We start from the raw sequence: 15,808 nt of genomic DNA, 5'->3' as shown, positions 1-15,808 counted from the left end.
AGATAGATAGATAGATAGATAGATAGATAGATAGATAGATAGATAGATAGATAGATAGATAGATATGAGCATGTTTTGAATGTTGTTGTAGGCAGTCAACAATTTTTTCCTTTTACTTTCACATAGTCAGAGTTAAGCATGATTCATGTTACTATAGGAGGCTACTTCTTACAGTCCAGAAAATTATTAACATTCTCCTTAAAAGGACATTCAGGGCTCACACCTGCTTTACATAACGTAGGCTTATATATCAATAAGGTAATCTAATAAGCACAAAAGAGCATGGCATCAAGAGTCTGTAATTGACCAGGGTTTGTGCAGTGTGTTTATGGGGGCCTATCCCCAGGATTTATTTTCTATATAGGTAGTCCTTAATTTACAACTCCAATTGAATCAGAATTTTGGTTATAAGTTGTTGCAACCATAAGTTGAGTCAGCATATAACCCGACTTGATTTTATGACCATTTTTATGATGGTCATTAAACAAATTATGTAAACATAAGTCCACATCCAGTTTATCCAATGGGTGGTTTTTGCCAGAAAGTGATAAAACCTGTTGCAAATCACAATCAAGTGACCATGGGATGCTATAACCAGTCATAAATGCAAGCAAGTTGCCAACTGCCCAAAATGTGATCATGTGACAGCAAGGGTGGTGTGACAATTGTAACTTTGAGGAGAAGTTGTAAGTAATTCTTTCCAAGGCTGGAGTAATTTTGAACCGTCTTTAAATAACCAGTTGTAAGTTGAGGACTACCTGTATAATGTGAATTGGACCTCATCTGGCCAATTTGACAGGACTTATTTCAAGTATTATTTCAGTCCATGTTTGCCTCATGAAATGCAGATCTAGTAATGCCTTCAACATTACTATGCTGCTTGGTTGTTTCCTCAAAGCACATGTTTGTGTAAATTGACTCTTTTTATTTATTGGCCTGATGAACTGAAGAGATTTTTTCCCTAGAATCGAACAAGTAAAGAAAGCAAAAATTAGTTTTAACAAAAGACAATAGAGTAAAGCAAGATCTGTTGAGGATATATATATATACACAATGTTAAAGGTAATTAGTCTTTTCTAGACTCCTGAAATAATTTCTTGGTCTCCTGAAGGTTGAAAATTCAAGTACCAGGGAAGCAGAGCATTGACTCATAAACCTTTAGAAACTATAGATTTTATCTCTTCCTGTTATTAATTCAAGGAGTGATGATGTCTGTTTAAGACCAAGGTCAATTGTCAAAAGTTATCTAAGGCTAAACTCTACTTTAGCAAGGCAGTTCAGTAAATTGCACCCAATTTTACAACCTTTTTTGTCATGATTGCTAAGTAAATCATGGCAGTTGCTAATCACAGTCATTAAATGAACCTGATTTCCCCTACTGACTTTGCTTGTCAGAGGCCAAAGGTCAAAAATGAAGATTGCATGACTCCAGGATGTTATAACTGTCATAAATGCAAACGTCTAAATTTTGGTAGTTTGACTGTGGGGGTGCTGCTATGGTCAAAAGCATGAAGATTGGATGTAAGTCACTTGCTGTTGTAACATTGAATGGTCGCTAAAGGAATGATTGTAAATCAAGGACTACCTGCAATAGGAAGATTCAGGAAGCTCATCCTTACTAGCAATAGTTGTAGTATGTAGGCTTGTATACCGCTTCATAGTGATTTACAGCCCTCTCTAAGCTGTTTACAGAATCACCATATTGCCCCCAACAGTCTGGGTCCTCATTTTACTGATCTTGGATTGGAAGGATGGGAAGACTGAGTCAACCTTGAGCCATTTAGAATCGAACTCCTCTAGTGAGCAATGAGTTAGCCTGCAGTACTGCATTCTAAACACTGTACCACCAATGGCTCCTAATAAGCTAATAAGTATTAATAAATAATAAGTAATAATAAGTAGTAAGTATAATAAGGCAAATAAGTATTTCCAGGAATTGGGCTCACTTCCATTCAAGAAACCTGGAAATATATGATCAAACAACTGATAACTTTCTACATAGGCATGTTCCTGTTTCTGAAGCAGCTCTTCACAGGCAAAGAACAGTAGTAATTTTATGAAATCTCCAATGAATTTAGTCAGCATTGCAGTTACTGATTTGAAAGCTAATATGTTAGCTTGATTTGAAAACTTAGATTCCCCAGTAATTTAAACTGAAATACTTGTAAGGCAACGATTTCTGTAACAAATGGATACGTGAAGGACTGTCCAATAAGAAGACAAACTTTTTTCTCTCTTGCCTTTAGTTAAAATGTTTGATGTTTGCTTTGGCATAACAATGTAAATAGAATCTTGGAGCTAGAGAAATATTTGGCTTTTTTATTCCATCAACAAGACTAGGTATTCTACCAAAGCAAACTATATTATTTCTTAACAATGGTAAAAAAACTCAGAAGCAGATGAGCCAACTTCACTTGCAGAAGATATTCAGAGTCATTTGTCAGAAGAGGTCCAATCCATTCCGTGAGGAATAGCTGAGGCACACACTATTGAAAGGAGCAAGATTTTAATTACAGTCATACCTCAGCATTCAACTGCTTTTGTCAAATTTGGTATTTTGACATGTTTCGAAGCAAAAATCTTGTCCCAGCACGCTTCTTTCTTCCAGTAGTTGAAGTGCAAGGAAGAACTTGCTGGTGTCAACTGCCTTGTCACTCGCTATTTCTTCTGGCTGAAATGGGTCACATGGTAAATCACATGGTTTTCTTGGTACTCGTTGGTTTTAGTTGTCAGGGTTCCAAGTAATACACCCATAGAAAACAGAATTCCGAGGCAGGTAAATTCAGTTTTATTGAGTATATCACATTGACACAGGCTGGTGATAACCAACTCTGAATGTTCCCGCGGTTTCCACCTAATTAAAAGTAAAAGTTTTCTCCCTTCTCCAAACAATCAGTCACATGGTCCAATAAAGGTATCACCTGGTTGCCTGGTAACTTCATTCCTCCTTTTTCCAACCACCTGTGAGAATGTCCTTGGTTCCCAGGAGAAAGTATTTTGTTTTGGCTGAAAACCCCAGCTATTTCTATCCCCCCCCCTCCCTATCCCTCAGCTCCACTGTGGCAACACTGAAGCCTCAAAATGGCCTCAGTCAGGTCAGCTTCAGGGTTGATATTAGTATTTGTTTCATGTTCCAGAATACCCACTGATGGGTACCAAGGTACCACTGTAACCCACTTTAGTTTCTGTTTTTTTCTGTGAAACAATATTATGAAAATAGATAGCTGTTGTTGAAATGGAATTTTCATTTCTCCATTTTCCCTAGAATTGATGTGTGCCACTAGGTTTTTCACTGTTAAACCAAAATCATACTTGATGATTATCAATGATTAACAGAGTTTTTAAAAATCTAATTTTGGAGGTCTGGATTAACTTCTGTTCTTGGAATCAGTGTAGTGTCTTTCCTAAATGCATAATGGTAGACTAAATTGTTTTGGCCTGATTCAATAGGCAATTCTTACGTTCTCATGCTCTGCAAGGTTTGGGGGATTGCCAGAATTTCTATATTGTTGTTTTGATGGCAGCTGAATAGCAAAGGCTGCAACCTAATTTCCATCTAGACCTTGCTAGATTTATTTTGATATTGTTGTTTAATCAGATTTTTTTCAAGCTTTTGCAAATAGCCCTAAAATTGTTGAAGCATGATGTTAATGTTAAATAATAGTGTATGACTCCTTTGGAGCAACATCTAGCAGATTGAACACACTATGTTAATTAGCTTGGATTGGGATGGTTTTGATTTTCCGAGCTAGACTCAGGTATGCTAAACACTTTTTCTTCATCTGTAAATATTTGTGCAGGAAAGATTGGCATGAATTTTGGAAAAGGATTGTTTTACTTTGGGGAAGCAAATTTTTGCATGCTTATTTGCAAAAGTGGGAAAAAAGACATTAAAAATAGTCTTGGTGCTGCCAATTGTCTACTAACACTTCTCCAAACTACATGAGGGAAAGAAAGAACAGCTTGGGCTTCCTTTAAAATAAAATAAGTGCATAAATAAAAAAAAAACCTTCAGCTATTGACTTGGTTGCTTTAATTCTACACATATGTAGTATATAAACATAGTATGTGAGCCAGTTTGGTGTAGTGGTTAGGGCCTTGAGCTAGAAACCAACCAGGAGATGTTGAGTTTTGGTCACAAAGCCAGCTGGGTGATCTTAGGTCAGTCACTTTCTTTCAGCCCTAGGAAGGAGGCAAAGGCAAATAATGTCTGAAAAATATTGCCAAGAAAACTATGGGGACTCTGAGAAGGCAGTCTCTGAGAACTTGACACAATTCAACAGAAGAAAATCAATATTATAATAGTAAATTAATTAAAATTTAGAACTGCACAGTAAGTAGTGCAGCATGTAAATTTTTCAGTTAGAAATAGATCAGATTTACCTTAAATTGCTGAAAATACCATTCTGTGCAGCATGGTATTTGGTGCATTTTCCACAAGAGGTGGAGGAAAGGAAATTAATCCAATTAAAACAATTTTCAATATTTATTTATATAATTTGTTTAGGAAAGAATTAAACACCATTGCTGAAAATGGCTCCATTTGGACTGATAGATTTTAGTTCAATAATTTGCAAAACAACAGCAAAAACCATACAGTTCAGTATGTTTTGCAGCAAATTTTATCAAATATGTAGTATATGGTAGTTTTGTGCAATTATGGTGATAATTAAGGACTCTCTTCAATCACATCTAATTAAATCTGCATAGTAGAACATCCCTTTTGCACATTATTTTTATTTTGCTTTTCAACATGGTGTTGAAGCATAGTCTCAAAAGAAAAGAAATCATGATATATTTGTACACTTTTTAATTGCCAAAGAAGTCCCAAGAAAAATCTCAGAGGTTAACTGATTCCCAATACTATCTACAGTAAGAAGGGCTTGGCCTTGCAGTGTGTGTATCCACATGGTCTGAACTACTCTTCCTTGGCTGATATTCAAGAGAAGAAGCATTGGTGAATACTTTAATAGTGAACCACCTGGAAATTCAAGGTTGTAGACTAGATTAGGAAATAAACACAAAAACTCCCAGAAGATGGTAAAGAAGATGGTGAATTATTTCTGTAATATGGCCAAGGAAATTGATGGGTAAAATCACTAGGAGTCATTCCAGGGCTTTAGTAACTCTACCATTTACAATTTTAGGATTATAAGGCCATGTTTACTGCAGATTCTGGAAGTTGTCATTCAAACAGTTAACCAAGTGCCTTGCTGAAAAAGTCTAGTATAGATCATAGTTTCAAATGTTCAGGGAAAAATAAAATCTATATTAATTATGTCGTGCAATATTCTCATTATGAATGTGCGTCCTTTTTCCTTGTATTTTACAACCTTATTGTATTGTGCATATCTTGGTGTGAGGAACTCTGTGTTTTGTTTTCCCTGCAAATAAGTTTCATATCAGCCCATTTAAAGCTTTAAAACAGCTTAGGCATTTTGTGTTAGTTAAAGCTTCCATTAAAAAGGAAAGAAAGCTGTGATAACAGCACTGCATTATGCTTGGATGTATAAAGAAAAGCTGTTTTTTCATAAAGGGATGAAGAAAAGGTCCACATCAATTTTTCCGCCAGACCACCGGAAACCCAAAGACCAACATACCCACCAGCCAGCTGGTCTTTGGGTTTCCAGCACTCCAGCATACACGAAGAGCAGCTGGCCAGCACACATGCGCACATAGTAAACCAGAGGAGCAGCTGCCGACAACGCATGTGCCCACAGAGAGGGCTCTGTGTGCCATCTTTGGCATGCATGCCATAGGTTAGCCATCATGGCTATAGACTCTGCTGCTTAAGCAGAGGTTTGGACTAGTAAATCTCCAAAGTCCCTTCCATGTCTGTTATTCTATATTCTATGATTAACTTTAATTGGCTGGGTTGCTACAGCAACTAAACTATAAATCATAGTTTGTAACCTACACATTTGGGTTTATACAAGATGCTAAATCAAATGCAGACACATTACATTGTGCCTTATCACTGTGTGAATTTAGCCGGTGAATACTATAGTACTCGCTGCACGTTCATGTCAAATTCACACTTTATTGTTCCAGGGTGTGTATTTAACACAGCTTTGGCAAAAAGACTAAAATATGTATTTCATCAAGTAGGAGAAAGGATGATTTTTTGTTTTTCAGATTGTTAAAAAGCAAAAGCATGGCGTGGGGCAGCTCATTTTGGGGCAGCTCGTCCATCTTTGGTCCCCACCTGTCACTCGGCTCTCACCAGTGGCCCCTAGTAGCTGTAGCATGCGTAGCGGCCACACCCCGGGCAACAGCTTCGACAGACTGGCCAAACTAGGTTGAGAGTAGCCGTTGGGTCATTGACCTGCGGTGAGATAGGGACGTGTCTATCCCGAGCATGTGAAGACAGATTCTGGAGGATTGAGCAGATGAAATCTACTAAAATAGGACAACGGTCATGAAGGCGGTCTCTGCAAGCGATGTGGTACGCTAAGAGCACAGCAAGACACAAAAGACGCCCTGGTCAGCCACTGCGCCCAGCCCATCTCCAACTTTCTTGACTCTTGTCCTGCTGTTGGAGCAAGATGGAATCTGGAGAGAGAGAGTGAGGCTGACTATACGCATCTCTCCCTCAGTTCAACCCAATTCACGCGCAAGTCTTGACATCCCCCCAATTAGATGCCAAGATCCTCTTTGAACAGGATGGATGTACATCATCCCTATATAATTAGATAAATGTATAAACTACATATACAAACCCTCCCCTTCTCATTTCCCCAGGGACACAAATATATATCCAATTGTGCCCCAGCTATCACCATCTGCTCACCAAAAGCAACAAACATGCTTACATGTAATGGATGCCTGGACCAAACGATGGGATCTCCTGATTCAATTATACATTGTGTTCAGGGCCTACCAAGCACATATTCATCCAGAGACACCATATTACTAACTGCAGTGATAGATTATACAGGTAGGGCAATAATGCAGCCTAGGGAGGTTGGGTCACATTATCCAGTCTGCCAGAATTAAAATTAAAGTATTGTGTGGAGAATGCAGAAAATAAGGCAATAAAATTTGATTGTTTCCCAACCCTGGTTCTATCTAGAGAGCATATCTGCTCTATCTCTCCAGGTGCCTAGTGAGAAAAAGAACATTAAATATCATTTGCACACATCATTAAAATATTAATATTTAGCTATTCAAAATGCTTTTAAGCATCCTGTTCCCTTTTCAGTTGTTGGATATCCAACACTTTGCTTTTAGAAATGTGTCATCCACAAGAGTTATTTGGCAAAGTTGTCATTATCAATAGTATTGTGCATGGATTCAATTCATTCTTTATCAACCATGTTTGGAAAATGGGCTTGTTAATAATATTCGGTGCTCAGTCTGCAACTTTTGCAATCTTTATCTGCTTTAGTCCTCCTAAGCCTCCTATAGTCAAAGGCCCTGGTTAATTGATGGTTCTGATTTCACTCCAGTGACTTTTGTAACGCATAGGAAACCTATCATAGTCACTATTGTAGAAATTCCCAGTATTGATCACTCCAGGCAAGGGGAGGGGTATTGTTTAATTTTGTTTTATTTTAGTTATTAAATGTGTATGGCGTCCATCTCACTGTCCAACGTCATTCTTGGTGGCTTGCAATGCCCCCATTTCAAAAGCCCTTGTTTTCATCCAAGATTGCACTGAGCTAGCTGGATAGGTTTTTTTGTAGCCAAATTGCAATCTTGCTGATCCTTTGTTGTTGTTCTCCACTCTGTTAATGTTATTGCTGAGATGCTCATGTACAAGCATATTCATATTCATATATGGGAAGAGAAAGGGCAGCAGCCTCTCGTGTAGCTTAAGAACCTGTATCGGCCCAAAACTCGTTAAGATTCTGAAATGTTGGCTTCAAAACAGCATTGTGTGAATTGGCCTATGGGAGACAACACTTGCTGAACCCCTCATTAGTGTGGTTGCCATCCTGATGTCCCCTTCAACTGAAATGTGCACGACCGATGAATGAAACCGCACCTAAACTAATGCCTGTTGCTTGCCTCTGACTCTCTTCTGTTGTATTCCTACACTAACCTCTGTTGTATGTGCTTCCCGGAATGCATTATAATGGTCATAATTGATATAGCCGAAATGCTGCGGAGATTGTTTAGTTTCCTGTTTGCAAACTACACAACATATATCCTTCCCAACTGTACTTTGACTCTTTTCTCTGTTTTTGTTTTGTGGTTGTTCTTTTTTTTTTTTTTTTTTTTTTTTTTTTTTTTTTTTTGCTGTGTCCACTGAACTGCACACTTTTTTCCTGCCTATCCCCATGCTTCTGCTCTGGCTATAGGACTTCTTTGTGAACAATAATTCAAGACAGGTAAGTTTGCTTCTGCCCAAATCTTCACCTGGAGAGCAAAGTGGTTTGTGCTGATAGGATCAGCTGAATAATGAAATGCATTTCTGTTGTTTTTAAAAAGCTTAAGAGGTCTGAGTTTAGTAGGATTTATTTTACCGTTCAGAATTATTTCACAAATCATTTAGTGGTTTAGACTTAAAGACAGGGCTAATGTAGCCTTATGTATATAGAAAAAAATAAAATCATTTATAGCAGAGATATAAAAGTACTGAAGTTTTACGTCTCTTACAAAACTGTGACAGTTTAGAATCAGTCTAATGTTCTTGGGTGGCTTTGACATTTTCTTTACTTACTCTTATCTCTTTTTTTTACAAACTGTTTATTTGCTTTTCTGATTGACCAGTGCTTTATTAGACAGTTCATTCAGGAAGGGTTCGGGTGGTCAGTGGGAAATGGAACTAATTTCTTTAATTTTGAAAGACCTGGTGAATATTAAGGTATAGAACAATGATGGCAAACCTTTTTTGGCTCACGTGCCATAAGGGGGGGAGCGCAGGGGGGGCGTGTGTGGGTGTGCTGCACCCATAATGCAATGCACAACCCCCCAGTGCGCATGTGCACATGAGAGACGCCCCCCCCCCCATTTTTCCATGCTTTTTTCGCCCTCCTCAGGCTCCAGAGGCTTTATAGGAGCCTGGGGAGGGCGAAAACAGCATTCCCCGCCCTTCCAGAGAGCCTCCAGAGGGGCGGGGGGCTCTTTCCGCCCTCCCCAGGCTCCTAGTTGACAGGGCAACGCCTCGTGTGCCCTGACAAATGGCTCCGCTTGCCACCTGTGGCACGCGTGCCATAGGTTCGCCATCCCGGGTATAGAGCCAATGGATATAAGGTAATTATCTTGAAGTACAGGGCGGGGCATAACCTTTTCCTAGGGGGTCACAGCAAGATCGACAGCAGTTTACAACTTCCGCGACACCTCATTTTAAAGCCCATAAAAAACTGAATTGAATGAGCTATTAAATGTTAAATTTGCTTTAAGAATGGCTGGAAAATTCGATTCGGAAGAACAAAGGATCATTGACAGAATAAAATGCATTGCCTTTCGAGAGGCTCGCGATGCTGGAGCGACGTTTATCAATCGAAAATGGATTGCAAACAAATTGAAACGTCATCCGGATTGGGTTACTGATAATTGGAACAAAACAGCCCAAGAATGTTTCACAAAATTTGGAGAAGGGCGTCCTCTGCAACTGTCCCAAGAAAGCAAAGCCATCATTGCAACTGGCAGTCGCAAACAACGAAAAGGAAACCGAAAAGTGGCCCAAGAAATCCTTCAAATTCGTGGGAAAACGAGTTGATCAAAGGACAATCGGCCGATATCGAGAACGAGAAGGTTTGAAGCCATTCCACGTCATTTGCAAACCATTGAAAACTCAAACACACGTTCAAGATCGGCTTTGGTTGTGCGATTGGTTGTCTGAATGGACCGAGGAAGATTTTCTTCATTTGGCGCCATCTGACGAATTCTTCGTTTATGCCATTCGAAAACCGAATTTCCAGAAGGATCGAATTTGGGCTAAAGACGTCGACGACATCGCCAAACATGAACGATATCGACAAATCGTTCGCAATCCGACTTGCATCGGGATTTTCGTCATTTTCACAGCCAAGAAACTGCATTGGGTTTTGAAGGATAAAGGGGAATCCTGGGATGGCAGTTATTTCCGTGAGAAAATTTTATTGGAGAATGTCATTCCATTTCTCAGTGATCCAGACAATGTCTTGGTGGTTGGTGAGGCTGTCTTTCTTCATGACAAAGCTCCTTGCATGCGTGCAAATGCGACTCAGCAATTGTTAAAGGAAAACAATGTCGAATTTTGGGGCAATGACGTCTGGCCGGGAAATTCGCCAGATCTCAATCCGGCAGAGAACATTGGGGCCATAATTAAGGATGAAGTGGAAGCTCTGATGATTCAGGAGCAAGGTCAAAATCGATATTCGGTTGAAACTTTGAGAATGAATTTGGAAACTGTGTTGAAAAATCTGGAAAATCGAACGGAACTGTTTGAAGATTTGTTGTGTTCTTATCCACCTCGTTTGAATGCTGTTCGAAGGGCTAATGGTGGTCATACTGACTATTAAATCGTGTCAATAAACTCAGTTTTTGATGGGCTTTCGAATGGTGTATGAATTATTTGTGTTGTTATTGCAAGTGTTGCTGTGACCCCCTAGGAAAAGGTTATGCCCCGCCCTGTACCTGGCTCTATCAAAGAATGCTTTGTACATACATATTTCTGTCTGTGTGCATATGTGTGTGTATGTGTGGGTGCGTGCATGTGTGTGTGTGTGTGTGTGTTTCTCAGATGGCATCATCTGTCTAACCCTTTCGAGCTAAGCAGGGTCTACAGTGGCTAGTTCATGGAGAGACATCTCTAGGAAATTCTAGAACTATGCAAGTAGGTTAACTCAGTGTTTTTTTAATTTTACAACTTTAAGTTGTGTGGACTTCAACTCCCACAGTTCCAATTGGGGAATTCTGGGAATTGAAATCCATACATCTTAAAGTTGCTAGGTTTGAAAAACACTGGGCTAGACTGTAGAAGAAAAATCCTGGAAGTCAAACAACTTCTGTGTTGCTACAAAGAAAGTATAAACATATATATGAATGTATGTATGTACATATGTGGACTGAACCAACTTGAAGTTTGGGTTGCATTATCTCAGATTTTCAAAAAGATTTGGATGAATATCTCAAATTCCTTCTGTGGCTGCAATCAAACAATTGTTTAGTTATGTTGAACCAGCTTTTCTTCAGAATCCTCAGATACATTTTACTTCATCTGTTATCAGTGACTTGAATGACAGTCTGGCTGTGTTTGACAGGGCAAGAGATTGGAAAAGACTGCTGTCCCAATGAATCCATTTATGCTTGTCCATTCTTGGATTTGTACTTACCCATGTTACCTCTCATGTAACTGAATCACGATCCTACCACCTTTTCTTAAGTTACAATTGTTGAAGAACAGATCCACAGAGCATCTGCTTTGCATCCAGAGAGTCTCAGGCTCAAGATTTTTGATATCAAACTTGGAAAAATTCTAGTTGAAAATTTTGGAGAGTTTCTGCCCGTCAGAAAGGATGTTAGAAAAATGGATGGATCAAAAATCTGATTTGGCAGATAATTTTCCACCTCTTTGTTCAATGTTGAAGGTGAAAAGCTTTATCTGGAATTGGAATAACTTTTTGTCCATCCCAGTAACATCTGCCTTGGCAAGCTAAAGCCTATCACACCCAGGCTATTACACATCTCAGATTGTTACACATGTCAAATGGAAATCTTAGAGACTAAACTTGGGATCTTTTACATTTGAGAAGGTATTATGCCATTGAACAAGGGTCCTTCCATTTAAAGCATCATGAAAAATTTCCTTTGCAATATCCCAGCTGATAGCAACCAACTCTAAACAAAATGTCACAACATATCCAAGAACGGACTATCTGTGCTCCTCACTTTCTTTTGTTTGTGGATTCTTAAATCTTTGTAGCTGGATAAATATTTGTCCACTTGTAACTAATAGCCTATTTTTTTCCTTCTGGATAGCCTTCCAATTTATGAAATAGTTATTGTGTTTCAGTTACAGTTTAATCGATGGCCTTAATAAAGCTTCTTGTTTGATGTTTGAGCATGTGCCAGAACTTCTAAATTATCAGTGCACATCTACTTGTTAATGGATTCTTTCCATGCCTTTTGTAGAAAGAAGACTCGATTGATGAGACACTGAGTTCCAGGCATAAAGTCAAGGAGCTTTCAGTAATAGATGGTCGGAGGGCTCAGAACTGCAATATTCTGCTCTCAAGGTATCACTAAATGCATTGCCCTTCTTATGTAAGAAGAAATTCTCCTGAGTCTTTCTATGGGAGACATCCTCTGACAGATTGAAAGTCTCTTTGGGGTTCATTTTCTTTTACAGAGACAAACAGCATTCTATACCTTATACATTTGCCTGTAGCAAGATTAGATAGCTTCATGGAGGTTGCAACTCCCAGTGACCACAAATAAGAAATGAAAAGCAATGAATTACTAGAGAGTCTAAAGTGGAATCAACCCAAAAAGGAACTCCATTGTGGCTGCAAGAAGGGATGTCTTCTGGCATCCATTGCAATCTGCTCAAAAAGTGGCTCCAAAAATTGTATTGTGGCTTTTATCCCTAAAAAGATTGTGCGGGCAATCCTCGAGTTATGAACGTAATAGAACGTGCCAGTTACATTCATAACTGGAGGATTCCTTAACTGGATCACGCTAAATGAATAACTCCTGCTTTACCCAATGCATTTGCTAATCGAATATGCAAGTCGTTAAGTGCACATGAGGCATCTCAGGTTTGAGAAGACCATGCAATAGGCCACCTGCTTCTAGCCACCCAAGGTCTCCCCTGACCCACTGAGATATTTCATGCTACCACCTCCATCTTGCCCCACCGGATCTGCACAGGCTCTGGGCCTGTGGAGGCTCACTTACCTTTCAAAGATCTCCATGATCAAGTGAGCTATCTCTTCTCCAGCCTCTCTACCATGGTCTCTTTGCCTGCTCCCGGTACTCCAAAAGAGAAGCAGTGAGAACAGAGGCAGAGCAGGACAAGCGTGCCTTACTCAGCTTGGTAGACTCAATGAGGCTGCCTTCGCAAGGCACCCAATCCACTTTTGGAGTGCCGAACAGCCTCAATGAGTCTGAAGGAGCATGATCTTGCACTCCTTCATGCCTCCATCCCCTTTGCAAAAGCTTTTGGCATGGAGAACAGAAGTCTTTGGGAGCAGAATCTCACGCCCCTGCAGGCCACCATTGTCCGTGCCAAGAGCCTTTTGCAAAGGGGACAGAAGAGTGTGTAAGAAGCTGTTTTTCTGCCACGTGGCCCTGATTCTGCAGATCTTCAAAAGGAAAATGAGCCATTGGTAATGGGATGGGGAGGAGTCGATGCGCTAGCATAGAAGGGCCAGTGCCTGTTAGGACCTGGGGCGGGGGATGGGGGTGAGACATGAATAGGCAGGGGAAATTTTGCAGTGTCTCTGCGATTGGTCGTAAGGGTAAACAAATGTCATGGGGATGCAACGTTCATAACTCTGGGATTGTGTCATAACTATTTAAGGGGAGGGGTCATAACTTTAAACCATCATTAAATGAACAGTTGTAACTCAAGGACTATAAGTATTGTATGTAGAAAAAATAGCATGCATTGAGGAGAGTCTGTACAACTGCAAAGTCAGGGGTTTTTTTAGCATTAAAAAACGTAGAGGCGTAATATGCAGACCAAATTTGGGCTGCTGCACAGATCTTTAGGCTTCAATTTATAATTCTAAATATGGTGCCACCCAATTCAAAAAATCATGCTTCTGAATTGCAGAAAGGGCAGCAACAATGTATGTTTGAATGAGCACTGTGTAAATGTTTTGTCTTTCACCTTACCCAATAATCCTCCAGCTGTTCACATGCGAAGGTGCCTAATTGTATTCTCAGTATCATGAGTGTTTAAACATTTTAATTACTTTAAGTGAGGACTGCCATCCTTGCACCCAGAATTGATTTAATGCACAATCCAGTGCAGCACCCAAGATTGAAGACAGCCTGATTAGAGCTTAATGGAAATGCACTATTCCAGCCACCATCACTGTGCATAAATGTTATCCCTCTCTGCCTGTTAAAAATGGGTTGACTTGCATACACTATACTGCTTTCAAATGTGGCAAAGGAGATCAGGAATTATTTGCCATTGTGTTTCTTCCAGGCTAGCCTACCTGACAGGCTGTGAGGATAAATTTGAGTTTGATATTCATATATTGTAAATAAGCCAATTCTACATATTTTCATCTGGGAGGACCATGTCAAATATCTAGAGAATTACAGTTGAAACCAGTGGTGGGTTGCAGGCAGTACACCCCGGTACAGGTGTACCGGAGCCTGCGCGGAGCACCGGATACCATTCCGGTACGGTGCTCCGGAGGGCCCACCCACCCACCCGAGCTCCTTATCTATCTTTTAAGGCTTCCACACTTCCGTGCATCCGCATTGTGCATACAGCACCTGTGCGACGCTCTGTGGAACAGCTGGAGCGTTGTAGAGGCACTAAGACACATGCACGTGCTGCACATGTCCATGAGGATGCCGCCGGGCCTGTTCCAACTGTACCAGTTGTACCAGTTGGAACAGGATCCGAAACCCACCACTGGTTGAAATACACTATTTTTCTTTTTACAGTGTTGAATTAAGAAAAGATTTCTACACATGATCATCAGGCCAGCTCTTTATTTATCCTACACATTTATAAAGCAAACCAGATATTGTTGGCATGCATCTCTGAAAAGTTCAGCCTTGCTAGATATTTTATCTCTTTCTGCCTTGATCTCTAGCTCTGGGAAAAATGGTTGGACAGTGAGGTCATGTTAGATTTCTTCTCAAGCTAAGAAATATTTTTGGTTTTCCATCCCCTCCCAACTTCTTTCCTATGAATGTAATAGGACCATATATGGTGTTGCATTTGGGGGTTGATTCTTAAACTGTATGGAACAAACTTAGGCATTGTTCTTTGCACCTGAGTTAGATGTGCTCTTGTTAGCTCTCATCGTTCGCTGGCTCCATAAATCCTATTGAGGGTCATTGGCAGCATCCTCTGAATACCACCTCTGAGTGCTAATACCTTGGTTTATAAACTTCCCCCAAAGGATCTCTTTGGCCCCAATTTAATAAGACAGACAGGTTGGCACATCTTTGGAAATCCCAATTTTGAAAACTTCCTGGGATTCCACCCAGTTGAAAGTTTATGATCTTATCCCCACACCCATAAATTCATCACATGATCCAATCTTCTTCGGCCACGTTGGCATCTCCATCCAGCTGGTTCCGGTCAGGTGCAGAGGTGCAGAGACAAAAGATGATCTTGGGCTTCTAGAAAAGAATGACAACAACACATTCCACAATTCTACTCCTTTCTATTCCCCCCTCTCAACTACTATACTAATGAAACAGCATAATGAAATATTAGGAAGTGTAGCAGGTCAAAGATCCTAAAAGGAACATAACTACAGGCCTGACAGGCGGCCTCTCCTCAGAAGAAAGACGTTTCCTGAAAAGAGAATAACATCAAAGTTAGCAATAACAAAATTAACCACCTCTTTCCCCCCTTCCCCAGGGGGACCCTTTGGCTTATCGGGAAACTTCTCATGGAACTGTTTTATTAACCTATCTGCCTTTAGGTCCCAACTTTTCACCCAAGTGGCTTCGGACAAAGGGTACCCCTTCCAATGCATGAAATACTGTAAGCCACCCCTATATAGCCTCGAGTCTAAGATTTTTTTCACCTCATAATGTGTTTCCCCTTCTACCACAACAGGAGGAGGGGGGAGCTTGGGTGGACAGTCTTATGCTGGACTCAATTACTGGTTTCAACAAGCTACAATGAAATACTGAGTAAATTTTCCCTAGAATTCTGTGTAGACTGAGTCGAACT

General features: G+C 40.1%; 1 protein-coding gene across 2 annotated transcripts in view; it reads left to right on the top strand.

Moving 5' to 3' along the window:
* Window positions 1-15,808, top strand: part of DAAM1 (dishevelled associated activator of morphogenesis 1) — a 159,610-nt gene that overhangs the window by 120,931 nt on the left and 22,871 nt on the right. The window contains exons 16-17 of one of the 2 annotated variants that reach the window (XM_032235975.1): window positions 8,304-8,333; window positions 12,064-12,167. In XM_032235975.1, coding sequence (XP_032091866.1) covers window positions 8,304-8,333; window positions 12,064-12,167 — 134 coding nt within the window. The remainder of the gene's footprint in view (window positions 1-8,303; window positions 8,334-12,063; window positions 12,168-15,808) is intronic. The other variant, XM_032235982.1, reaches the window with a different exon arrangement.

This window comes from Thamnophis elegans, chromosome 1 (assembly GCF_009769535.1).
Source record: "Thamnophis elegans isolate rThaEle1 chromosome 1, rThaEle1.pri, whole genome shotgun sequence".
Lineage (NCBI taxonomy): Eukaryota > Metazoa > Chordata > Lepidosauria > Squamata > Colubridae > Thamnophis > Thamnophis elegans.
Note: the sequence above shows the minus strand (reverse complement) of the source record. Positions and strands in the feature narration are given on the sequence as shown.